The sequence below is a fragment of the Maylandia zebra genome, linkage group LG18 (genome assembly GCF_041146795.1).
Source record: "Maylandia zebra isolate NMK-2024a linkage group LG18, Mzebra_GT3a, whole genome shotgun sequence".
Lineage (NCBI taxonomy): Eukaryota > Metazoa > Chordata > Actinopteri > Cichliformes > Cichlidae > Maylandia > Maylandia zebra.
Genome location: NC_135184.1, coordinates 15,091,645 through 15,118,734, shown reverse-complemented (window position 1 = coordinate 15,118,734; position 27,090 = coordinate 15,091,645). Strand labels below are relative to the sequence as shown.

At 41.3% G+C, this 27,090-nt stretch overlaps 1 protein-coding gene across 3 annotated transcripts; it reads left to right on the top strand.

The window, feature by feature from the left end:
* Nucleotides 1-1,188: 1,188 nt before the first annotated feature.
* On the top strand, nucleotides 1,189-25,230 carry cables1 (Cdk5 and Abl enzyme substrate 1). Of its 3 annotated transcripts, none has more exons than XM_004542872.5 (10): nucleotides 1,189-1,860; nucleotides 10,714-10,785; nucleotides 12,931-13,023; nucleotides 14,042-14,119; nucleotides 16,842-16,941; nucleotides 18,644-18,800; nucleotides 20,121-20,224; nucleotides 22,440-22,546; nucleotides 22,673-22,880; nucleotides 23,858-25,230. In XM_004542872.5, the coding sequence occupies exons 1-10, from the start codon at nucleotides 1,352-1,354 to the stop codon at nucleotides 23,996-23,998; spliced, it is 1,569 nt and encodes a 522-aa protein (XP_004542929.3). In that variant the 5' UTR covers nucleotides 1,189-1,351; the 3' UTR covers nucleotides 23,999-25,230. The 3 variants fall into 3 exon arrangements, with proteins under 3 accessions (XP_004542929.3, XP_004542928.3, XP_004542930.3); XM_004542871.5 differs by having other exon boundaries at nucleotides 1,189-1,917; XM_004542873.5 differs by lacking the exon at nucleotides 14,042-14,119 and having other exon boundaries at nucleotides 1,190-1,917.
* The last annotated feature ends 1,860 nt before the right edge of the window (nucleotides 25,231-27,090 follow it).

Genomic DNA, 27,090 nt, shown 5'->3' with positions numbered 1-27,090 from the left:
TCCCATTCCTTATCCATAGAGTTTAATATGATGCCAGCCCACTCTGAAGCTGTAACAGCTTCAACTCTTCGAGGACATCTATCCACAAGCTTTACGAGTGTGTTTAAGCGAGTTTTGGACCATTCTTTCCGAAGCACATTTGTAAGGTGATGTTGGATGGGAAGGCCTGGCTTGCAGTGTCCGCTCTAATTCATCCCAAAGGTGTTCTGATGGGTCGAGGTCAGGATTCTGTGCAGGCCAGTCAAGTTCTGGCCACATCTTCATGGACCTTGCTTTGTGCACTGGTGTGTGGTCATGTTGGAACAGGAAGGGGTCATCCCCAAACTGTTTCCTACAATGTTTGTAGAAGCAGTCTGCACACCTAGGTGCTTGGTTTTATTCACTCATGATAGTAATTGGAACACCTGAATTAAATGATTTGGGTGGGTGAGTGAATACTTTTGGAAACATAGTGTAGATGTAGTAGACTACAAGGCATGGGACAAGATACCCCTTTTTATGTCTTCCTGTCATATTTAATTTTTTATTATCACTGTTACAACCATTATTATTATTATTATTGTTAATGTGTGTTTTCTATTCGTTATAATTGATTTGCTAACTATGTAGTACAGGGGTATCAAACATTAGGCCCAACACTGAACATGCTCCAAATTTCCCTTTTTAGCTCTAGACTAAAATATGCTGGTTGCTGCAAGCACCCGTCAAAAAACTCCACTAGATGGCATATTTAATTGGGTTATGGCCAAAAAAAAAGCATACCCAGTACATGACAAGCGGACAGATGGCGCTATCGCTTCAGATATGCTGACTCATACGGTGCACGAAACCGATGGATTTTATCAAAACAAACAGAGCAAGGCCCCCATTCTATCAGCGCACAACGATCCCCGCACATAACACATGTCTGCACATTTAGAAAGTCCAGTTTCTACATGTATGAATAAAATTAGAAATGCACAAAGAAGGATAAAAAAAAAAGTTTTCACCCTGCAGGAGTGTGAAGGCTGCAAAAACAATACAGCAGGTAGAAAAAGTTTATTGAAGATGTTACGAACATCTCGGAGTTTATGTAATTTTAGCACGCACTATCAGAGAAGTGGAGGCTTCAGCAGTCAGGAAAAAGAAAAAAAAAACACATGTATTCCCGACAGCTCATTGGTCCAAATTTTCCCTGTGCTGCCACAATACTGCGCACACGTGACCTCGCTGTTTTCACCCAGTTTAACGCGTGTACTTAAAAAGACGGGCACCACCGTTCGCCAACACAAGCACGACCATCCCATCAGCACTCATGCCCGCGAGGTGAGACCGCTGCTGAGGGTGGGACTCGGACACCTGGAAGTGGACCATGGCGGCTGCCACGAGCAGCAACACATCCACGCTTCAGATAAAGCACTCCAGTCTCGAGCATACGCGGAAACGCATCGACCCGAGGAGGAGGCAAGCGGCGCTGTCCTTTCTCAGCAACATTTCTCTGGATGGACGGCCCGTGCAGGACGATGCGGGTAGTCAGAGCGAAGGGGAAACCCCGCTGGAAGCTCGGACTAGACAGAGCCTGGTTTCTACGGAGCCCTCGGCGTACGGAGCCGCTGCTGCTGCGGCGGCCGCGGCGGCTGCAGCGGCGGCGGCCACCACCACCACAGCCACCCAGGCGCTCGCTTTAGCAAACCAGGCTCTCCACGCCAGCAGCAGGGCCAGTTTTGGGACGGGTCCCACTGCTCCCCCCGTCGGTACAGACGCGGAGGGCGACGCTTTTGTGCCCTCGACGTTCAGCTCGCCTTTCTCCGCGGTCCCAGCCTCGACTAGAGGGAGGCTGCAGACGTACACTCAGGGAATCCTACCTGCGACCTACTCCAGGCAAGTCTCCCAGAACTACTGCCCGGAGGGCGGACAGATAGAGCAGCAGAGGTCAAGGTAACTGTGTACACAACGGTTTTACTTCACTGTCTGAGCGCACAACGACCAAAGTTCACTTCTGCACTGCAGGATCGCCATAGACTGCTCATTAAACTGCACACGAAGTGCATCTCGCAGGCAAACCTTTCTTTTTCACTTCTAAAATCTCGCCAGCAGAATAGAATAGCCCTTTATTGGCATTGTACTTGTACAACGAGATTGTGGGTGCTCTACAGCAACTGTGCAGGAATGAAATATTAATAGTAGGCAGCAGGAATATATACACAATCAAGAGACTTATATATACAAAATAAGAGAAAGGCACACATTAGAGAACAAGTTGCAAAGTGTTTGCACACTCACTGTATGTTGCATATCTGTTAGTATTTCTAAAGCACCATGGCACTTTCCAAAATCAGTTTTATTGGGTATGTTGTGTTCCAGCAAGTTCTTAAGGAAATGTTAAGGATGATTAGCTTTCCAGACTTTCCTACATCAGTTGTTATTTATTATGTTATGATGGGGTGTCAAACATAAGCCCCAGGGGCCATATTCAACCAGGCAAGGACTCCAATTCGGTGTTGTAAATGACTTGTTGGCCCATGATCTTTGAAACATTTGTCAAACTTATCTCTCGTCAATGACATTGAGCAATTTTAGGCCAGAAAGAACATTTCTGTTAGGGGGTTGAAGCTGCTGTCACTTTCTTGCAAAGTGACTTTTATACATCCTTTTATTTATGAATGGAAAACAATCAACGACACTAAGAATGTCTTTTTCAAAAGAGATGCAGTAGAAGTTGTAACAAATATCATGTAACAGTTATATAAAGATATTTTAAGCCATCAAAAAGCACTGGATTCATCGTAAGGTACAACACAGGTTATGTTCAATAACGCAGAGTCATAAAGATGCTTGCAAAACAGGTCAATTCTTTATCTCATATATAACCCCTTCAGAAATCCTGTTGACTGCAGACTGCTTATCAATAATAAACAGAGGTGTTAGACATAAGAACACACAGAAACACTGGAAATCACTTTTTGGGGCACCAGCCCCACTGCATGGGTCTTGAAAATATGAAGGAGATTATTTTTCTTAAGTTAAGCGTCCCTGATTTAGTAGTTTCTCATTGTTGTGTGACAAAAACGGAGGGGCGTCCAAATAAATGGACTCTTGGCAATTTTCTTGCAGGTTTCTTATGATCAGCTGTTTTCAAAAGATACTTGCACTTCTGAGAAATCAGTCTTTCCAACACAGCATGAGGAAAAAGTTCAGCTGTATGCTTTACTCCATGCAGGTGCCTGCAGGCTTATGACTCACTGATATGCACAGGGGATGGGGGGCAGATAGTTTTGATCACAAGTCCAGCAAACCATGGAGCTGTGCACCCTCGTTTCCCCCCGAGGAGAAAATCCAGCATCTTATTCAGTCTCTGTTTGTCTTTCTTACATAAACGTTCTTCGGCTCTTTGTCAAATTGTCCTCAGCTTATTTTTAGTGAGTGTCTTGACAAAACTTGGCACATACCTGCTGTCTACTTCATTTCTGTGTGACGCAAACATCCTGTAACTCTGCACTGCTGTCCAGCTCCACATGCAACAGGGGCTTGTTGTTTCACACGAGTGTCTTTTTATTTGCCTTCTTTGTCTACTTTATTTTCACACAAGGGGGAGAGTTTGGAGGTCTCTACCTCGAAGAGGGACGACTGTCAGTGCGGATCATCTTGTGGTTCTCTCACTGTCAGAACCTGCCGTCAGATCTTCTCTGTTCAGAGCCCCCTCGTCTTTTATCCAAATCCTCGCCTCCTGCTGAAGGGCGTGCCAGTCTTCTCAGGAAGTTCTGCTTCACAGGGAAACGCTCATGAGCCTAGTTACTGCACTGAAATTGATTTGTCAAATCAACTTGTTTGGAATGTCTTATTCTCTACTTTTCTTTTTTGCTATATATTTAAATAGTGGGGGGGGGAAAAATGCATGACTGACATCATTACATCACTAACACATTTTAACTTGTTTAGCTTACAAGAGGCAGCATTATTGAACCAAACAACATATCTACTAATGAGAGTTGCTGTAATAATAAAAAAGAAGTGGTATTGGTTCATATGTTGTGCAGTATTCACTAGTATGAAAACTAACCTGTAGAACATGCAGATCTCTGTTAAGTTGATCAGGGTGTCATCACATAGTTTGTCCAGCAGAGGGCTTCAGCTCCTGTTTACTCTATGGTGTCTGTAGCACAGGTAGCAGAGTAGCATCAGAGCTCATCAATCAGTAGAAAGGGGAATCATCCCATATTTCACTCTCAACACGATATTGTTGCGAGCTAGCTGATTTAATATATTGCAGGAGATTAGCCCTCTTCTTAAAGTATAGTAGCATCACCAGAGTATTTACACACACAATATCGCTATGCATAATAGCACCATACTATGCTGTATTGTTGCCCCATCCCTAGTAGTGAAGCAGCGTCTTCACAGTAAGCTGCAGATTGATTTGTGACATTCATTGCTGATATCATATTTTTATTTTTTTCACCTTTAAAACATTGGTATCCAGTATTGGTCAGGCTGCAGATCATTAGAAGCCAAACTTTTCAAATGTTAATCATTACACATCTTAAAGATTACGATAAGCTTTTGCTTTTAAATGCTGGTTTTAAATACTTGGAAGTCAGCTTGTACAAACCTGCCAGCTTTTCATATTTTGTGCTAATAAGCTCAGCACCCGAGAAATACTGAGTTCCAGCCACAGTGTTGCACATGTTGGATCCAGTTTCTGCTTTGCCATGTGATGTACCAGCGACCGGTTTGTTTTTTACCCCGCCTCTGCTGGGAGAGACTCCATCCCCCAAAGATCCTCAGCTGAATAAGCGGTTAAGAAAATGGATTTGATGCTTCTTATTCTGCTTTGCAAATACAGTCAGAATTTGTTAAAGCCTGACTTTACCCCCTGTTTTTGATATCCGCTCGAAGGACGCCCACATAAAATGAATTCTGATGTCGAGAAATATGCAACCTGCTGATTGAGCGCGGCCATATTCTACCAGCGTGCGGACAGACGAGCGCTCTGCACAGTGCCTGGTCTGTTTTCTGAGGGCAGCTGGTGGAAACGTGTACAGAGGTCCCTCGCCGGGAGAGGCAGGATGCCCGGGCTTTCTGAGGAGCAGCTCTGGCTCTCAGCTCTGTATTTTCTGTCCTCCACTTCCTCTCCCAGGGGAATCAGAGACACACTCTCCCCTCAGACTTTTTGGCCTTCAATCCTGCTTTCGTTGAGGAAGCCGAAGAGCCTCTGATGTGCCGCCAAAATAGACTTTCTGAGCCCAAAGCTGCTTCAGACAATATCCTCATCAGAATCTAATGCATGGAAACGATAGCTAATTTCATATTCCACTCCTCAGCGTTCATCCATCAAGAATCAGCCAAGAGCTGTGCTTTAAATATATAATAGTGAGTACCATCTGGTGCTGTCTGCCTGAGGTGTAGAGCAATGTTCATTATATTGTTTCCCCTGTAAAACACAGGCAGGTTGAGTCTTATCACGTCCTGCGTGGGTTATATTCCCATCACTATTAGATTACCCAGAAACACGTACTTTAAAGTATTTTAACAGGCCTTTTTGCATGTGGAAGCAAAACTGTGGCTGGAAAACAAGCAGCACAAGCCACCGTAATGGCTCTCTGGAGTCTTGTGTGTTCGGGTCACATACTTCTGGTTATGGGGCCGATTGCTGTTCGCTGAGGTCATGGTTGGCATAATCTCAGGATTATATAAGAATGCCTCATTTTCCTTCCCTGAATCTTTCGGCGTCTGAGTCGTGGATAAAAGGAAAGCTAAGAAAAGCCCCCAAAATTAACCAGGATCAGCCTGTGTGTGAAACGTGTTTTGAAAGTTATTTTGATGTAATTATTGTATTATTATTATTATTATTTTTTCTCTTGTTTCCTTTTTGCCCGTTCATTCCTCGCGTTTGTTGCTACATCCCGTTTGTACTCATTATACTTTTGAACCTTTCCGGACCAGACGGGCTGAACTCCCCAGAGTGCTATATTTTTATTTTTTTTATTTTTTTTATCACAGTAATCACATTTCCCTTTTTCCTGACTATATTTGTGTGAATAAGCCCACAACATTACATGTATTTTTCACTCAGCGACTCTGCAGGAAAATGGAAGACTGTGTCCTGTGGCAAGCTGCCAACAGGTCGTACGCGTGAAACCGTTTAATCTCCACATCTAAACAGTCAACTTGAGTTTTACGGCTTCATTGCTTAGCAGGATTGTCAATAGCATTCAAAAACATTTCTTTTTTATATTGCAGGAGCATGGTGTGCATTTGTAGTGAAAATAATTTTACACTGTGTCTGACTTCATTCAAGAAAAGGTGTTTAAATAAAATCACTTCCCAGGCAACAGTGGCAGGAGTTGCTTTCAGAGACTCTGCTGTTGATTTACACGGACGCTTGTCTGACCCTTCTCACTGGGCCTAGTTAATGCCAGACTGGATGGAAACGGATTGCTCTAACCCTCCCTAGCAGGGTCTGAAGTGAATGAGTGGCCTGTCCCGTGTTATTGTTTCCAGGATTTGCACCAGCTTGGAAAACATCTTTTGCATTAAAAGCACGTGCTGCTGCTGATGTTCATGTAGAGACATTATTTCTCATTTAGCACACTCTTTGCAGAGTTTTAAGGGGGGTGGGGGGGTTCTTCCTGTTATAGTCCTACATGCATATGGAGCGGTTGGTAACTTGATTGATAGAATTTGGAAAGAAATGTAGCTCAGAAACTTTCAAGATAATGAAATGAAGCAGGTAACTTGCAGAGTTGTGGGCTTCTAATGCAATTCATTCACTGCAGCACCACACGGTCATAAAGAGAGACTGCCAAGAATGTAAGTTTGAAAGCTTGCCTGATTTATCTAACAAAGAAACCAACTCTATCCGTCCCAGTATTAAATTAGCTTTAGCTCCAATATACAGGGAGTGCAGAATTATTAGGCAAGTTGTATTTTTGAGGAATAATTTTATTATTGAACAACAACCATGTTCTCAATGAACCCAAAAAACTCATTAATATCAAAGCTGAATGTTTTTGGAAGTAGTTCTTAGTTTGTTTTTAGTTTTAGCTATTTTAGGGGGATATCTGTGTGTGCAGGTGACTATTACTGTGCATAATTATTAGGCAACTCAACAAAAAACAAATATATACCCATTTCAATGATTTATTTTTACCAGTGAAACCAATATAACATCTCCACATTCACAAATATACATCTCTGACATTCAAAAACAAAACAAAAACAAATCAGCGACCAATATAGCCACCTTTCTTTGCAAGGACACTCAAAAGCCTGCCATCCATGGATTCTGTCAGTGTTTTGATCTGTTCACCATCAACATTGCGTGCAGCAGCAACCACAGCCTCCCAGACACTGTTCAGAGAGGTGTACTGTTTTCCCTCCTTGTAAATCTCACATTTGATGATGGACCACAGGTTCTCAATGGGGTTCAGATCAGGTGAACAAGGAGGCCATGTCATTAGTTTTTCTTCTTTTATACCCTTTCTTGCCAGCCATGCTGTGGAGTACTTGGACACATGTGATGGAGCATTGTCCTGCATGAAAATCATGTTTTTCTTGAAGGATGCAGACTTCTTCCTGTACCACTGCTTGAAGAAGGTGTCTTCCAGAAACTGGCAGTAGGACTGGGAGTTGAGCTTGACTCCATCCTCAACCCGAAAAGGCCCCACAAGCTCATCTTTGATGATACCAGCCCAAACCAGTACTCCACCTCCACCTTGCTGGCGTCTGAGTCGGACTGGAGCTCTCTGCCCTTTACCAATCCAGCCACGGGCCCATCCATCTGGCCCATCAAGACTCACTCTCATTTCATCAGTCCATAAAACCTTAGAAAAATCAGTCTTGAGATATTTCTTGGCCCAGTCTTGACGTTTCAGCTTGTGTGTCTTGTTCAGTGGTGGTCGTCTTTCAGCCTTTCTTACCTTGGCCATGTCTCTGAGTATTGCACACCTTGTGCTTTTGGGCACTCCAGTGATGTTGCAGCTCTGAAATATGGCCAAACTGGTGGCAAGTGGCATCTTGGCAGCTGCACGCTTGACTTTTCTCAGTTCATGGGCAGTTATGTTGCGCCTTGGTTTTTCCACACGCTTCTTGCGACCCTGTTGACTATTTTGAATGAAACGCTTGATTGTTCGATGATCATGCTTCAGAAGCTTTGCAATTTTGAGACTGCTGCATCCCTCTGCAAGATATCTCACTATTTTTGACTTTTCTGAGCCTGTCAAGTCCTTCTTTTGACCCATTTTGCCAAAGGAAAGGATGTTGCCTAATAATTATGCACACCTGATATAGGGTGTTGATGTCATTAGACCACACCCCTTCTCATTACAGAGATGCACATCACCTAATATGCTTAATTGGTAGTAGGCTTTCGAGCCTATACAGCTTGGAGTAGGACAACATGCATGAAGAGGATGATGTGGACAAAATACTCATTTGCCTAATAATTCTGCACTCCCTGTACATTGTCTTGGTGGAATGTGGATTCTATCTCCTCTCTTTACATCCATGTGGAAGAACAGTTACAGTAAAGAATAACTTTTTCAGTGGATTCATTAGCATGTGAGTAATACATGCAGATAAACTTGAAAAGCAAGTAAAACCTGTTTAAAGATTCATTTTGTGACTTTTAAAAAAATTTTCCTTCATGCAGGCTGTTAAAAACAACATGGAAATACCCTTAACATGGGTCTTATTGCTGGAAAACACTGGCTTATTTACACAACCAGGATACACTAGTAGTAGTGGAGGGCTTTTGGAGTCTGGTGTGCGTTTTCTGAGTTGCTAAAATGCTGCAGCTGCAAACAAAGAGGATAAAAGTGGTGAGCAAACCAAAATGGTAATTTGTCAGCCATAATGTCAAAACAAGGAGCTGGAAAAGCTTAAAGTGCTCTGCAACGCTGAAGAGGACTGTACTGTTAATTGACAATTCTCCATATAAAACGATCAACCTGTTTTGAATCTAAGAGCCTCATGCAGCATAAAGTAGTTTAATGAATGAAGCGATGTTCAGTAGAGAAGCCTTTACTTTCCTCCGTATCTGCACTCATAGATCCCAAATCACCCAGCCAGTCCATCCCTCAGGGTTATCACTGAAGGAGGATGATGTAAGACTGGCCATAAATCACATGACACCACTTGTCTGACCCTCACGGAGAGGTCAGGCCAAACCCTTTTATTATGGCCCTTTGAACTCACGCAAGCAGGAGACAGAGTTTGTGTCAGCTGCCCACAGGTCTGATCATTCTTATCATTTAGACTCCGATTTTACTGCTCATGTCTTTTATGAAGGCTTGATGTTTTCCCCTTCAGTTTATGATCATTAGGCCCATTATATTGAGTGCAGAAGGTTAGTCAGTACAAAGGCCTTAAGCTTTTTTTGTCTGCTCCAGTGGCCTGGCTTCTCATGTAAACACTCAGCTCACCCAGTCTCCTCTAGTATACACTGTTCACTCAGCCTGTGTTGGATCCTCGAGGACGGAGCTATTTTTTGTTCATTTGTCTGCACGCTCTGTCACTTATTAACCAGCCGCTTTACTTTACACTCTACCGTCTCTCCCTTTGGTCAGCTGAAATGCTCCGGCGGGTGTGAAGTGTGTCCGGTTGGACGTCTTCGGTTTGTCTTGATGCTGCAGCATCTTGCAGCGCTATAGCACGTCTTGATTTATGAGGAGAATTGGATGCTGCACAATTACAGGCTTTTTCCTGGCTCAGAATGGGCATTTGGGGGGAGCGTGCCTATGCACATAACCATTATCTGTCCTTGTACAGTAAAGTCAAAGTGTGTGCAACCTCTGTTTGACAGAAATGTTTGCATTTTTATGCTAATTCAGATAGTTTGCTCAAGCGATCCAAACCCCAATTAACACAGACTGCTTGCAAATTTCTCTCTGCAGGAAAAAGTCCTGCGTTGTATACAGTAGTAAGTATATTTACCCTCTGGCACTGTTACAGATTTGTCTTCTACGTCATGACAGATAACCCGCTGGGGAAATGTGTGAGCTTTTTCTTATCTGACCTCTAATACGTTAATTTCCACTCCTTTAAATGTAGACACTTTTTTTTTTTTTTTTTTTTTTTTTTGAAGGACGTGTTGTTATTGTGGTGCTAAACGTGCAATTATAACCTAATTTTGGCACGGCTCAGACCTTCTTAGCTGTCACATGTGGGTTTGTTCTGAAACTGGCAGCTGATCATATAAAAGCGATCCAGCAGAATTAGACTGTTGAGTCGAGCAACTTAAGTGTGAAATAAAGGCCATCTGTGACCAAATGTGTTACACAAAGTGCTCGCAGAGCCAGCTCGTTATCCTCTCAGCAGCTCTGATCCTGGAAAATTCACTGTGATCCACGCAAGACTGAGTGGGGGGGGCGATCATTGACCACACAGGGGCACAGTGGCGTTCGCTGATGACAGTTATAAGTCAACCATCCAAAACCGGTGTTTGCAAATTAATCTCAGAATTTATAGAAACTTAAAATTAAAGTTAAAATTGGAAACCACAGTTTAACCTTTGTTCCAGGCCACTGCTGACCACACGTATTGTTTTTAAACCTGGGTGTTAAACATTCAACCTTTTTGAGTACAGACTAAAATTATAACATTGACCCAGTGGAAAGAATTATTCAAAAGGTAGTTCCTCTTAAAGCTGACTGTTGAACTTGTGAAGTGTTGGTGTGATGTTGATATTTCTTCATATCCCGTAACATGTAACTTCCCCTCTATGTGCCCCCCCAGACGAAGGCTCATCTCTCAGCGCTCGTCGCTTGAAACTCTAGAGGACATTGAAGAAAATGCTCCTCTGCGCAGGTAAACGCTTTACATGTTCACACTGCTACTACAGTCATGTGGAAAGGGGGGAAAAACACCTTCTTTCATTAAGCTTTTACATATTTGGACGTGTTTAAAAACAAAATCGTCACACATTCATTTAATGAAGACATATTCAACATGCAGAAGCATAGTGTGAAAAACTACGTGCACAGCTGCATCAGGTAGAAACGTTAGCAGCAATATCTTGATGTAATATTTTTCTGTATGACTTCATCAGTCTCTTCAAAATTTTAGAGGAAGTTTAGTCGATTTCAACGCTGCAGGCATTCATTTATGCACAGGTCCCTCCACAGCGTTTTAATCAGGTTGAGGTCTGGTCTCTGACTGGGCCGTTGCAACACCTTGATTCCTTTTTTTTCTTTTTTTCTTTTTTTTTTCTTTTCTTTTTACCTCAGTGGTTGAAAGTTACCCAGATCCTCTGATTGCAAAAACCACTCAAATCATCACCCCTCTGCCAAACATCTCAGCTTTGGTCTCGTCTGTCCAAAGGCTTTGCAAGAAGACATTGATTTAACACACACCCCAATGCCCCAGACATGCAAACTGCCAAAATGACTGCCTTTATAGAGGCATTTACTCACATTTACTCATGATTAATAAAACAAATGTATTTGATTAACACAACCTGGATGCTTCTTTCTCTCTTAATTCTTATGGCACTTAGCTTTTCCCACACTGCTTCTGCATATTAGTTTTTCTTAACTAAACAAGGACTATGTGTTTTCTGAGGCTGTATGTAGCTTATTTTAAGGTCTGGTATGTAGAGGTGGGCAGATCAATTCAAATATTGATTAGTATCAGTATGCTGGTATTGGATTGATAATGGCACGATAAGATCGATACTTTGTTTCTATCCTCTGAGTTCAGAATGTAGCTCACTGAATTTAGTTAAATAATTTGCTTTTTTGGAAACGGACACTTTTACATCCCTGGTCTCCAAAAACCTCGCTTCAAATACACGAAAAGCTGAAGTTAAAAAAAAAAAAAAAAAAAAAAAAAAAAAGTAAAAATCACAGAGATTTAGCCGTCCATTAAAATATGTTCACAATTTGCAAATTGATGGTGATCATCTCAGCAACCATGACACACTGCTATCGCCTACATAAGGTGCTTTTGTAGGTCAAAAGTATCTATGTCAGTGTTGGTATCGACATTACTGGCTCTGTATTTACCTTGTTTGATACAAACATTTTTGCAGTATTGCACAGTATTACTTAGGGCTGTTCGATATAACGATATATATCGGATGACGATATAAAAACATTTATCGTTTCATTTACGCTATTGTTTGTTTCGTGGTGTCGCAAAATAAACTGTTTACGGCAATATTTTTTTCACCGTTTTGATGGTCACTGTAGTGGCTATATTAATTTCTTAAAGTTCTCTCTTTCTCTTATATTTAATATAACCACACTACAGATGGACAAGCGCCTGTTTTTATGCGTTGTCGTTAGCAACAACGACGGTAAAACCATCGTGTCTGCTTATTTATGTTCCACATAAACCTTTCACAATAAAGCTCAATATCCTGTTGAGACTTTTCAAAATAAACTGAATCACATGACAGAGCAGATTATTTACTGATGAGAAGTAAAAAAGATCCGCCAGGTGCTAAAAAAATAAACCTTAGACTCAAACGTTAGAACAGGCTTTCCCCCGCAGCACGCCGCGTAATAAATGCTCACAAAGAAAATGGCGGCCTTTACAACTTATGTCTAAAAATGTATAGTTTCATACATCGGTTAAAACACTCGACTCCAGCTACATGATGCGCAGCTGGAAACACTTCCCACAAGTCGAGATTCACAGAATTTACAGAAAATGTTACATTTTTGTGATTTATATCGTTATCGGACGATAGAATTCTTATATCGGGATATGAGATTTTGGTCATATCGCACAGCCCTAGTATTACTGGTAAGGATTATATGATTTTATTTTTAAAAAAAAAAATGTATAATGTACCAATATGTAAAACCTTAAAGCTAAAAAAAGGTTTGCTTTCTTTTTACCATTCCTGTGTATTTCTGTGTCTCAACATGAGTCACTTAGCACAGTGTCGTGCGCCCCACTTGGGGGGAACTGTCTGTTTCTAAGTTTTTTGTTTGTTTTACATTTCAGATGCCGAACCCTATCGGGTTCACCCCGACCAAAGAGCTTCAAGAAGGTTCACTTCGTAAAGAACATGAGGCAACACGATATGCGCAATGGAAGGTATGAAGCCAAACATCGCCTCCCCGCAGTCGATACAAGTCCTCACTGAATAATGGAGGCTGCCCCAGTCAATGAACTGCAGTATGGATGTTTCTCACATTACAAGCCACATCGCAGACAAGCAGGCCAGGCCCCGGCCACAGTTTCAGCTTATAGATAGATGCAACTGCCAATCCTGCACGTGCAGAAGAATCTGATGAATTTTGATGTTAATCTTTATTTGATCACTGTCACAAATTCTGTAATCACGCCACAAATCACTCGCTACTAAATTATAAGATGACTGTGCTGTAGCATGAATGCAGCACGCAAATCTTTAAATGCAAACAAATTTTGGCAGAAATGTTCTGATGTTGAAGTTGAGGTCAACGTATCTAGGGAGCGTGTCTGTGTAATACTGACGGGGTGACTCTTATTATCACTGCCACTTTGTTTGGATTTAGACGAGAGTTCAGTTAGCTTTTATTTATCGGTGATTTGCGTGGCACAATCGTGCTCTGGTGATTTTCAATTGTCTCAAAGTGTAGCTCTATGAGTTAGTCTTCACTTATTTTATCCAACATTTGGATAACATTGCAGTGTACCACCTCTGAAATTATTATCCAGTTTTCAGCTGATGTTGAAAGACTCAGCTTTTTGAGACCCTCGTGTGGAGTTTGTTTCCTGATGCTGATTTGTAGTAATAAGGTTCACCACGTGTCTGCGAGCCCGAGTTAGGAAGCTGGAATTATGAGGTTGTTGTAGTTAAAGTCAGAGCCGTTCTGCTCGCTGTGCTGTTGACCTCAGGTCATCGGGAAATGGGCTCTGATTGGATGCCTTAGTTATTAAAAATAAGGTCTTGTAACAAACGCATCACTGTTACACACAAACTGAGTGTATGTGCCAAACTGCAAGAAACTCAGAATAACACACCAAGAATGTTCAGTTCATTCTGTTACTGCAAACTATTACCAAGTGTAACCTGTGCATCTTGTCCGATAGATGTTGATTAGCTTGTTTGCCATTTTTGTTTTTGTAGGATAGTCCTTATCAGTGGCAGAAGATCCTTCTATAGTGTATTTTCTGTCCTGCCCTATCGAGATTGTAGCCAAGTGGGGTATGTATCCTACGGCATGCCGAACGTCGTAACGTCCTCCAACCTGTGCTTCCTCTTTCCCTTTGTTTTCCTCATCCCTCTTGTTTTGGTGGATGCATTTTTATCTTAATAGGTTAATAAAAATGTTTTTGTTTTTTTTAAAGTAATCTAACAAGGACTTTAAGACTTAGATTGTCGCCTAATGCTTGTTGCTTGTGATACTTTTCCCGTGGTGGCTCTTGGGCACTCATCCTTCTTTGTTCAAGTCAACCCATTCTTGTCTGTTGCAGCTGTTGCTGGCTTCGCTATTCAGCATTTAATATGAACCTTACCTGGTTATTAGAAATAGATGTTTTCGGTGTGTAGTCAACTGATTTTAATTCTCCACTGTGCTGACAGACTAGGATTTCTATTGTCTGCACACTTATAACATGTTATTAACCACTTCTTTTTTAACTGCCAGGGTTTACATGTCTTAGCGGCGTAGATCTTATCTATAGATAATTTTTCCTGCTTTTCTTTTAAAGCAACATGAGCCCTGTGTTGGGGAGTTTAGCTGTTGTATGGCCTTACTTCTGACGCCCCCCCCCCCCCCCCCCCCCCCCCCCCCCAAAAAAAAAGGTGTGTTTTGGAGGAAGTGAAAGAGAAAGGGCGACAGATAAACACCAGAGGAAACAATGCACAGAAAGAAAAGCAACACACCACGGCTTAGTGAAGAGCGGGGAATTTCCTAAGCCAGCCAATCAGTGCAAGGTCAAGGGTTAATAAACCTCCCGGGGCTCTCCGATAAGCATGTTTCACTGCTCCTTCACGCTAATCGCCCATTTCCAGCTCGACTTTGGCTGGGACAGCCAAAACTCAAAAATATTTTATTAGACAACTTGTTACTTAAATTATTTATTTATTTTCAGAGTACATTCAGCAGACTGGTATGCCTTGCATCTTGAGTAATTTTGCAAATTTTCAATACAGAAGTTAAATACATGGTTAAATCTGCAGCTCAAAGTCCAGCTCGGACTTTCGTAAACTAAGAAGGTGGAATGCAGCAGGCTTCAGGCGGTTAAACCTCAGGCTGTGGGTCATCACTGTCTTTTCATGGGCTAATTCTTTGAGTTCAAACACTCCCGTGTAGACTTTGCATGTTTCCTCTTTAGCAGCGCTGGATTCCGATGTTTCTCTGGCACGTTAAGGAACACTTCTGGCATCGGAGTGGAAAAAATTACATGGATCGAATGCGGGATGAATTTCCTCACAGGGATATTTGAAGTTAAAAAAAAAAGACTTTGGAATATAATTGGAAGCAGTCACCCTCGACTGTTCGTGTGAACTATGAAGTATTTGTAATGGGGTCAAAGTTGTTTAAGCTGTGGTTATTTTTACTTTCTTGACGCTGAATTTCGAAGCATGCGTGACGAACACTTTGCAAGAATTTCACCAATACTAACATACAGATGTTTGGCGCCAGTGATTCCTATTCGTGCATGCTGCTGAGCAGCTTTTCCTGTCATTTCCTTTCATTTCTCTGTATTCTCAACCAAATGAAGCAAAACCTTTTTATTTTCTGGATGGCTTCATAGAAAAGCGCTCTCCCTAGAAAGCTTCCCATCTCTTCTTTTCCCCCCTTTCTTCTTTGATTTTCACTGTTCTGTAAGAGGTCCACTGCCTGGGGATCTCCGTGTCTACGATGCATCTGTCATCATCGTGTCCTGCCGTGCCTGTCTGCCAGATAACGCTGTTTTCATGAAAGCCGATTGGCCCCACATGTCAACAAAACACTGGCATAGTCATGTGAGGAACCGCCGTGTCGTTAACGCTTTGTGTATGAACGACATTTTAAAGAGAATGCAAGACAAAGGAAAGGAAAGATAAGGGGGCCGCAGAAAAACAAGACTGTGTAGAGCCTGTACTTTCTGCCGCCGCTGTGAAATGTTGCAACAGTACAAATATTGAGATAAGGCTAAAGTTAATGTAACACAAACACAGGTGGAAATTTATCTGTCAGCAAACAGGCCACATTTTAATAGCTGTGGACTTTATTTCAACCCAAGGAAAAATGGGAGAACATGAATATCAGCTCCTGCTTAGAGCATTTTAATTTTCTACCAACCTTTTAATCACAAATCGCTGGAAAGACTTAGCCTTCAGCTTACCATCAGTGTTATCGGTTATTCTTTGTGGCAGACTGCAGGCATGTAATCTTCTCTGTCACTGTACACAATTTAAATTAGCTTTTACTGACAGCGACCTAAAAATATCGCATCAAGTTAAATCTTAGCAGTAAACAGTGTTTACTTTAATTATGGTATATTTGATTTGGGCCATGTGTCGGTCAAGCTCCACCGACACACTTCCCTCTTTGGCCATCTGTTTTCTGCTTCAGGAGAGCTTTTGACCTACAAATCTCCCACAGCAGTATGGCATTTCAGGCAGCAGCTGAGTTTGAAGAGGCTTGCCTGCTAGAACGAAACTGTACTCTACTCCGTCCTGCCTCCCAAGGGCGCACTTTATTACTGATTGCCCCGAGATGCACCCAAAGACACGAGCGGTTACAGAAACTAGGCCAGCTGATGAGCTCAGATCGATGCAGGACCCAAATCTGTGAAATGGAGAGTGTGTAAGTGAAGAGGTGAGCTAGAACAGGCCTCTGAAAGATTGCTAAGGAAAAGGAGTTTAAAGAAGCTGCAGGAAAACTTTGTATCAGGAAAGATGTGTTTTTAAAAAAAAAAAGTCTTGTTCTCGTTAGGGATGCAAAGCTGGAAGGAGGGCGTCAGCGGCATCCTTCAGGAGGCGCCAGGGAGATGGTGATTGGGCTGGAGGGAGTGGAGTTGGGAGCAGATGGAAAGGTGAGAAACCAGCAAATATGTGTATGTGTGGTGGATCAATATAGATTGGTGTGTTTACTGGGACACTTCACTGGATACTTGATACAGAAGTCTTAAACCACCACTCATTTCTTTATATCTTGTTTCCAAAAGTCAGACTTTGGTATAACTTTTAAAGCTTTTTTTTTTTTTTTTAAAGTTTGTCTTTGATAAAAAGGCACCTAACTCGAGGGTGTCATCGACAAATACCCAACAACTTTGCAAAGTATCTTTAGGAACTTTGTTACAAGTGCCTTACTTTTTACAAAACATATAAATTGTTCTCACTTCGTTATTTGAATCTACAAGAAAGCCAAAGATAACACAGCATAAAACAGGATTTTTACACCAACAAGGGGATTTCAAAAGAGCTATTAGCCAGAAACTCAAAGACAGGTGGAAAATAAAAGAAGTGGCTGACCTAAAACAAGGACAATATCTGAAAAGCATGGCCTGAAGAAATGAGTAAAAATGCAGTCTAGAGCTACATCTGTCCTTTCAGTTGATCCATATACTATTTGCTAAAATTGTGTCAGTGTTTGCATCAAGCCATTTTTAGGGAAAGGAAACTGGGAGAAAGGGGCAAAATGCACAAGAACTGGACTGAAGGTCATCTGCAACAGGTCTTATGGAGTTATTAATCCATTTTTTTTAAATTAATTTTTTTGTTTAAATCGTCATCTTTATGTACAAAGGTCAGGACCGAGGTATAACAGTGAGTGTCTACAGCTGTCTGTAAAATATGGTGGAGGCTCTGTCATGGTTTGAGTCTGCATTTCAGCCAGTGGTGTTTGAGATCTTATCAAAACTGATGGAATTATGAATGCATGAAGTGCAGTCAGATTTTGGTCGTGGCCTCTCCAGAGCCAGAACGTCAACATTTTTGAATCAGTGTGTGATCGTCTCAACAGAGATTGTTAGCCAACATCCAAAGAAGAGCTTTGAATGTCCTTATAGAGGTCTGGAGAACTGTACATATGTTTTAGCAAAGATTTCTCATTTTTCCAGCAAATTATAAAGAAATGAGGGACTTGTGCACATTATTGCACATACAGAAAGGCCAAAAATGGTTAAGGTTGGCTAAAAATGGCACATTAGCATCGTAATAGTTCAGAAGTGTTGTACTGTTGATGGACGTTAGCTAGCAAACTAGCTTGCTAGTTGCTACAGAAGGTAGAATTTTATAAAAGTTTCTTCTCGCACAAATTACTTCCATTTAAATATTAATGTTGGTTATAAACATTGTTTAGTTTTCATAAATGAGGAAAATGAAGTGAAAGGCTTTTATTTTTTAGTGCTTAGCGAGATGATTTTTTTTTTTTTTTTTTTTCAGAACCCTGTGCAATGAGCCTTTTTTTTTTTTTTTTTTTTTTTTTTTTTTTTTTTTGGCACTATTTTGCTGTCAGGGGAGTCCAAACGCCCCATGTGCAATTAAGCACATTAATAACAACTGCATTCCTTTTAGCCAAGTCAGTTCCAGTCTCTTGTTATTGTGTGTGATGTCTCATGGGTACGTTATACTGGGACACTGTTAGTGCTAATACTTATTTGTGGTCCTCTTGTGCTGGAAAGCGGATCTGATAACATTAATAGGTTGAACGGGTTTAACATCAGAGCGAGCAAGTCTTTTTTTTTTTTTTTGGCTCTACTGAATAGACATAATAATTTGTATCTGTGTTTGCAGACTGTGTCGTACACCCAGTTCCTGTATCCCACTTATGTGCTGGGTGGCCGAAGAAACACAATCGACTCCACCTCGTCCTTCTCTCAGTCTCGCAACGCAAGCCACCGCAGCCTCAGCTTGGCCCGAGCCAACAGCAACCAGAGCAGCTTAGACACAGGTTGGTTTGCAGGCTTTACCTTTTCATCGTTTACTACAGTTGGGTCCACGTGTTTGGACAATGAGGGCTTGTTGTTTTTGTTTTTTTTGTTGGGGTTTTTTTTTGGCAATTTTGTCTCTGTACACCACATCAGTTTATTTTAAATCAAGATGTGATTGAAGTACAAACATTAAGCTTTAATTCATAGGGTATAACAAAAGCCTTGCACATCTTTCAGAGGCACAAAATTAATTGGACAGCTCACTGATGAGCATTTCTAGGCCAGGTGAGACCCTGTTATTCACGACAAACTGATTAGATAAAACGTCTGGAGCTGAGAGGCCGTAATTAGGCTAAAAAAATCTGTCTCATTCTTAAAAAGAAGCATTTCACCATCCAGATCAGCAACAGCTATTGGTTACACATAAAAACAGGAAGGACAAGTTAGACTTTGTCAGAGAGCATCTAAACAAACTTAAAAGAGCCCGTACAATCCAAAAGAAAAATCTTGAAAGCAAGATTTCCTCATATCAGAATAGTGTACAAAATAATAATGATAATAATAATAATTATATTCAAATAAAGTGAAAAGAAACAGTCTGTGATTCAACCACATTACCTGCTAAATGTGCTACAGGAGGTGTTGTGTTGTGGGCTTGTATGGTTGCCAGTGCAACTGGGCCACTAGTGTTTGTTTATGATGTGAGCGCTGATAGCAGGCTGGACTGTGACGTGGCCAGGGCTATGCTCTCTGCTCAGATTCAGCCAAACGCCGCAGAACTGATGAGACGACGCTTCTCGGTACAAGTGGATAAGGATCAGTCAGTCACCTGATTGTTTGAGCCTCTGAACATGGGGGACTACAAATAAAAATGGCTGTTAATTCCTAAACATTTATAACTTTATTTTATTTGCTTTGTTTATATGTAGAAAAACAATGAGTTGGAGCAAATCTGCCTCTTCTAATAATTTAAGTTACTTTAATTTAAGTAATTTCTTCACTTTGTATGGCAACTATTTCTCCCAGTCTGGTATTCTTCTTCCATTTTCAGTCTGTATTTGAGTCTTTCAACCATAATCGCCCGTTGTCTATAGCTCGGTGTAATTCCTAAACATTTAATGCCAAATATTTTGGGTAAAGTTGTCGAATTAAAGCTCAAAGTCCACATGTCAGTCACACCATGATTATTTGATCTTAAAATGCTCTGTGTTGGTGTACAAATAGAAGAATGGTCTCACTGTCCGAGCACTTTTGGCCCTAACTGTATATTTTTATTGAAAAAGGAAATGCATGAAATTCTAAATCTGACTCAACCTTCGTTGTCTGCGTGGAAATGGCAGGGAATGATTTCGGGGACTTTCGCGAGTACGACCCTAATCTGCTGGATGACCCACAATGGCCTTGTGGTAAACACAAGAGAGTCCTCATCTTCCCCTCCTACATGGTGAGAAAATACTAATCTAATACATCACAATCACAACAGCAGCAGCAACTGCTGCCTCGTAGCCTCTTGAGAGCAGAAAGGAATGGTGGTTTTTATCCGCAGCTTCATTTGCTTTGAGATGTTTTGTTGAAATGTTCTGAAATATCTCACTGGTATTTTTTATTTAATTTTTTTTTTTTTATCATGCTGGGCTTCTGTGCTCAGTTTTCCCACCACAACAGAGAACAATAAAACCAGAAATATTTGTCTAAGGGTTCCTTCACCAAAAATAAAAAATCCTCAGTTTTATCTGCTTATTTAGTCTTTATCAGCAAGGTCACTGGATGAGACGCTCTCCCACCGCTTTGGGCCTGAAACGATGCAGATACTTTATCTCTGTGTAGTTGGCAGTAGCTATTAAAGAGCTACTGTGGCTCTCCCTCAACACTAATCCTTCTTTTTACTTTTCCGGAAAAGCGCGGATGTTTTACTTTGGTTTGAAAAGCGAGGGAAAAAACAAAACGGCCCGATTCCCTCCTCATTCTTTCCAGGGTTCAGTTTTCGCTGTGGAGACTGGCAGAATGCACAACGAGTACTGACATAGTTGAAATGTTAGTCAAGGCCAGGGTTTTTTTGTCCTCTCTTCCTCCAATTACTCTTGACAACAATAGCTATTGTGTTTACTACCGCAATGGAAGCAGTGAATTCTCAGCACTTCAGGAATTGGACACAGGCTGCTTGGGAGACCTGACTCTCAAGCTTTCAGGTTCAAACAGGGGATAAAATTATCTGTGCATATTGAAAGTCTTCTTTGTATTTCTGGCGACGTTGCATAGTAAATGGGTTGCACCCAAGGAAGGTTCCCTATTTGGTCCTATCAGCTCTCAAACTACAAATTCACCATCCCAGAGCAACAAAAGCAATTTTTTTTATGGACCTTTAATCCTGGGATTAATAGACAGGCCTCGACAGGGATCTAACTCCTAGCCCAAACTCACACCCACACATTAAGCTCTCCCAGTGTGACTCAGTGCTTGTTATGGCATGCTTTGAGTATGATGTGGCTAACGATTGTTTAACAGACATTAGAAAGGCAAGTTAAAAAAAAAAAATCTATAAACCATATAAAACTGAAAACTAAGATTAAAATAATGCTAAAATAAGATGGAAAGATACAGAGAAACTGAAAATCCTGCTTTTAGCAGCAGAACCATCTGTGTGGGATTGAGTGCTAAATAGTTTGTGGCCGTCATGATGAATTAAAATTTGGCCAAAGGCATCAGTTTATCTTGTTACTGTCTTTTAATGCTACTTTTTGTGACACGGAGCAATTTTAAAAAAATTTACAGTCTTGGTTTTAAAAAACAACAACAAACAAACCCAAAAACAAACAAACCACACACTCTTTCATCATTTCTATGGTTTTATGTGTCAGGACATAATAAAAAAATTAATCTGGTCTCTACTAGGTTCCAAAATCATTTCATATGCAACCTCAGAAGAACAACATATTATATAATGTCATTATTTATTTAACGAAGGCAAAGTCAAAATGCAGAAGCAGTGTGTGAAAAATTAAATACACCCTCACTGCTTCCATAGGAATTAAGAGGGAAAGTAGCAGCCAGGTGGTGAACAAGTTTAGCTTGTTTAGAAGACTTACCAGTCATGCCAGGAGAAAATGGACGAGACATAATTGGAGATTTTTGTGGTTGTTTTATTTGTTTTACCGTGGTGCTGTGCATTGTGGCCACACACTTACTGCCAACTGTCAGGCACGGTGGTGGCGCGGTGATGATTTGGGCTGTAGGACAAATTGGGTCATGCAACAGGACAGTGATGCCAAGCACAGCAGCAAACCTACAACAGCATGAGTGAAACAGAAAACAAAGTATTGCACCCACTCAAAGTCCAGACCTCAATCCATCTGAAATACTGCTGCAGGACCTTGAGAGAGCTGCGCATAAACGAAAGGCCACAATCCTCAATGAACTGCAGCAACATCATAAAGACGAGTGGGCCAAAGGTCTTTCACAACTTTCCAGAGAAAGCAGTTACTTCAAGTTATTGCTGCTATGCAACTACAGCTTTACACACAGCTGCTCCTGCATTTAGTTTTTTATTTTTCTTCAAATAAATATTGACACAGTATAATGTATCATGTGTGAAGTGTTAGGATTAATTACTCGATTGAAAGTGTGGTCATTTTGACACCACCTCTGGTTTTCTTTTCCAGACTACGGTCATCGAATACGTGAAACCCTCTGACCTCAAAAAGGACATGAACGAAACCTTCAAGGAAAAATTCCCACACATAAAGCTGACACTCAGCAAAATAAGGAGGTAAAACAAACACCACACAGAATATATTCACCTTAACAGAAGCTCTTTTGTTTTCTTTACCAACTTCTTTCTCTTCATTTTTCCTTCCTTGTTCTTTTTTTTTTTTTTTTTTTTAACTCTGTGCAGCTTGAAAAGGGAGATAAGAAAACTGGCTCAGGATGAGTGTGGCTTTGAGGAACCGACGGTGGCCATGGCTTTCGTCTACTTTGAAAAACTCGTTCTCCAAGGCAAACTAAACAAGCAGAACCGTAAACTCTGCGCTGGAGCTTGTGTCCTGCTGGCAGCCAAGATCGGGGGTGATCTGAAGAAACAGGAGGTCAAACTTCTTATAGATGTAAGCTTCCTCATGCACACATCCAACCCTTCCCCATCCAACCCCAATGTTTAATTACAGTACAAGAGATTAAAGGGTCAGTTCACTCTGATCAAAGGGAGAGGGCTTTCTTTCCAAATATTTGAGCATCATTTTTCACTGCTCTCAGTGACAGAGTCCACTGGGCTGGGTGTGGGTAGCTGATGAGGCAAAATCGACCCCTCAGGGTTCAAGTGTAACTTTAAACAGCCTACACAACATAACATAATGGAATAAAATCATCTGTAATAAGCCGTCTACAAGATAAAGTGTTTCAAAAACTTACTAATATTTAATTGACCTGAAAAAAAAATAGTGAGAACAGGGCCTGAAGCTCGAATCTCTAAATAGGAGAGCTTTTTGTTTTTTCCCCCCCTACAGGGTAACACATTGCTAGTCTCTTCAATGCTTTAACAACAGCTTTATTTAACTGGGAATCCAAGGGAATTAGTGTTGAACCCTTAACCTCTGGTTGGGTGTGGTGAGATATGTGCTGAGTTGCACCTGGCAACCTGGTACCTGGATGCACACCCCACCCAGTTCCCCAGGGTCCTAAAGTCCACCCTCACATTACCACAGCGGCATAATAAAAGCAAACCTTTTAAATATTTTTAGTTTTCAATGTGTTTAATCTCCAAAAAGTGCAGTTTCAGGTTTTCAATTTCAAGTGAATAAAAGAAGTGCATCGTATGATTATGAGAGAAGGAAATATTTAATATATAAAGCCCTGTTAGAGTAGCAAATGCTCCACTTTTTGTGACCATTTGTTGGCTTCTTGCACACGGCAACTAAATATAAAGCCGTCACTTTCACACTTCTGAGCCAAGTGTGCTGTGAGCAGTGCAGGGCCAGGTGTTACGACATCCAGGGTTAAAAATAAATAAATCTAAATAAGAAGATTATGAGTCGAAGCATTTTTTTTTTCCCTCTCACACGGACTTGCTTTATTTTTCTGCCAGAAACTGGAGGAAAGGTTCAGAGTGAACCGCAGAGAGCTGATAGCCTTCGAGTTCCCCGTGTTGGTGGCGCTGGAGTTTAATCTGCACCTGCCAGAGCACGAGATCATGCCTCACTACAGACGCCTCCTGCAGACCTCCTAGCATTAGTGATCCATCAGGAGGACGACCGCCAGGTTCTCCTTCTGATCTCCCAGCTTTCCACATTTACCACAGTATCCATCCTCTGTCTTCTCTCCTCGTCTCTGTTTGATCACTTCAAGGTACCTCTGGCTGTTGGCGAGCCATAGCCACTGATCACTACAGACAGCCCGCTCCTTCCCCTCGTTGGACCGACATCAGCCAAAGGGACACGTGTTTTTAAACACTGTTTGACTTCTGCATTCGGCATCACTACATGGACTGAAAGAAAAGGGTTCAACCGTCTGGAAGCAAGCTGGTTTTTCTAGTTTGCATCTCTCACATCGCATCCTTCATCATTTTGTATTCTTAGTCCTCATGTTGACACGAGGCTCTTTTTAAAAAAACAACTGAATCTGATAGTGATCTTTGTCAGTTAAAACAATCCGTGATTGTAACAATTTGATCCTTTCTTTAATCTTTTTGTAAACTTTTTATGATTGGTTGCCTCATGAGCTGCATACAATTTAAACAGAAGCCTTTTAAGAGGCTGGTTTTGTGGCTGGACTGTTATTCCTCAGCGTGAATCATGTTTTCATTAAAAGTGCACTTTTTTTGAAGAAGACACTGGGGCAGGGTGACGGTTTTTCAGACTTTTAACAAGCTTGAGAACTAACCCTGAAGTAGCCCCTGTTGAAAAGTATGCGGTCTTCGTAAGCACCGTACAGAAGACATTGGAACGGACTGTTCAGTTTTTATTTTCTCTCTCTCTTATGGTTTATTCACAGTTTTCCAACCACAGTCTGCATGAAAAGTAGTGATTCTTTGTACGCAGGTACCTGCCGAGAAGTTTTGACTTCCTGTTTTTCACTGAAGTGTTCCATTCATTTTTCTACCACAGTCTTTTATCAGAGTTGAATTTTCTGTGCTCTATGTTAGAGTGTATCGCTAGCACGTTTACAGTGCTTTAACAGATGCTTGTTCTGAGGACACGCTATTGACCAGTGATCAGTATCAGCAGGATGCTCGGGTGCCGAGAGGACATGCCAGTAACTATAAGTGTGTTTGAGCCCCTACAGGCTGCAGAGATGCATCTCTTTAGCTGACCCTGACCTCTGACCTTTCTCTGATCTCTGCAGAGGGGAAAAATCCAGGCAAAATCTCACGTGGGATCTAGTCATAGATCAAACATTTACGTATACCTTGAATCATCATTTGATTTGAAATCCACAATGTTTTTTATTAAAAAACAAAAAGTACTGAACATCTCGACCGGCGCGACCACTTAAAGGTGATTCATTCCATTTTTCTGGCATGTCACTTTCACAACTTGATCTTTTGCTTCCTACCTTGCACTTGTCTCGCACACTACCAGTGTTCCACTGAATCAGAAGCTGAGGCGGCAGAGAAAGATGGTATTTGATGCTACTCAGAGCATTATGAGCTGAAATGATCACGAGACGAAACCAAACCGCTTTTGATTGTCTTGATTCAAAGTTGGGTAAAAATGCTGAGCTTATGTTTGTTTGTAAGCCCAAAGATGTTGTTGTAAGATGCACACTAAATGGTGTGTGTGTGTGTGTGTGTGTGTGTGTGTGTGTGTGTGTGTGTGTGTGTGTGTGTGTGTGTGTGTGTGTGTGTGTGTGTGTGTATAAATAAATTGCTTTGCTTGTTCAGTTGAAACAGAAAAAGACTGATGCATGCTTCTTTTTTTCTTTCTTGCTTTACCCAAATCTGCTGCGCATAAGTGATGGTGACTAGATTTAGTGGAGTGTGTCTGCCTTTGTTTTCCAATAAGTTTCAAATTCTTTGGCTCCAGCGTCATCAAACTTAATATTGTTCCGATATGATAAGTTTTTTATTACTAGTAAATGAGGGAATGAATATTTCCAGCTAAAAATATTAAATTGAACCATGCTAATCATTACACCTACTTAGCATGTTAGCATAGTGACCATAGTTGCAGCACCCCCTTAGACCTCATGTCTCCCCTCTTTCCATTTGCCCTGTTTTGTAACTACTGCTTTAATTTAAAAATAAATAAATCAACAAAAACAAAACATCGGGCCACCTTAGTTTTTTCTTATCAAGTGGGAACTGTCCTCTTCCTGACACGTCCAAAGTAAACAAGGCCTGCAGTCACGCCGGTCTCGTGCTGCCATCAAAACAAACAGGTCAGGCCTGAGTGTGGGCACATGTCCTACATGGCTTAGTCCCCTCCATTGAGGGCCTAATTCCCCCCTCACCACCTCATAAAGGGATCTATTGACAGCCCTTCCTGAGCCCTGCTCACACATAAGTGACCCTCATTGTGAAAATATGTGTACCATCGTTTGGGGCAAGCTGCAGCCTATTGCCCTTCCCTTTAAAATAACAACATTTGGCTGAAATGGCATTTTGCCCCCTTTCCTGTCATGATACAGTGACTCAGGGCTTTTCCATCATGTACAGTTTGTAAACAAGGAAACGATGAAAGCTAAGGATTGAGGCAAATTACTGTTGAGCAGCGAGTTCGGTGGTCTCTTTGTTCACATCTGCTTCATCTTTCAGTAACCACTGTGCTATTTTTCTAATGCTGCTGCATGGTCAGGAGGGGAAAACTCTGCAGGCAGACCTAAAAATCTGATCCTCTCCTCATGTTTGACGAGGCTACCTAATCTCTTTTGTTCCACCCCAAGAGTCTATTTCAGGGACAACTGAGCCCACTGTAACAAAAAACCAGTGACGCAAAGCAGGTCATTAAACGCTTCTTCCACTTATTTATTGATGGACACACAGATCAACTTTTTAAGTAGGTTGAGTGGACGCTCCAGTGCGAGTTCAAGGACGAGGCTTTACGTTTGATCTTTGAAAGCAGATGCGATGGTGATAGATGACATTTCAGAATTTAAAATCTACCAGGATACACTTGTGTTAAAAACAGTCAGTATTAGCTAACAGATTATTTTGTAGAATAGTCCTGTTACCTAAGAAAAAAATAATATAGTTTCCAGCTGCTGATAATCCAGAGTCACCTTCATCCAGACAGCAGTCAGTGTCACAGTACAAATTATACAATGAGATTTTTTTTTTAAATAATAAAATCATCCCCGGTGACTTTGTATGTGGGGGATTTA

What these genes read in the sequence shown, in the direction of transcription:
- cables1 (XM_004542871.5), top strand. Translation starts at nt 1,352, where the DNA reads ATGGCGGCTGCCACGAGCAGCAACACATCCACGCTTCAGATAAAGCAC. An exon ending in CACGATATGCGCAATGGAAG is followed by an intron (nt 13,024 to 14,041) that starts GTATGAAGCCAA and finishes TTGTTTTTGTAG; the next exon opens with GATAGTCCTTATCAGTGGCA. An exon ending in TCATCTTCCCCTCCTACATG is followed by an intron (nt 20,225 to 22,439) that starts GTGAGAAAATAC and finishes TTTCTTTTCCAG; the next exon opens with ACTACGGTCATCGAATACGT.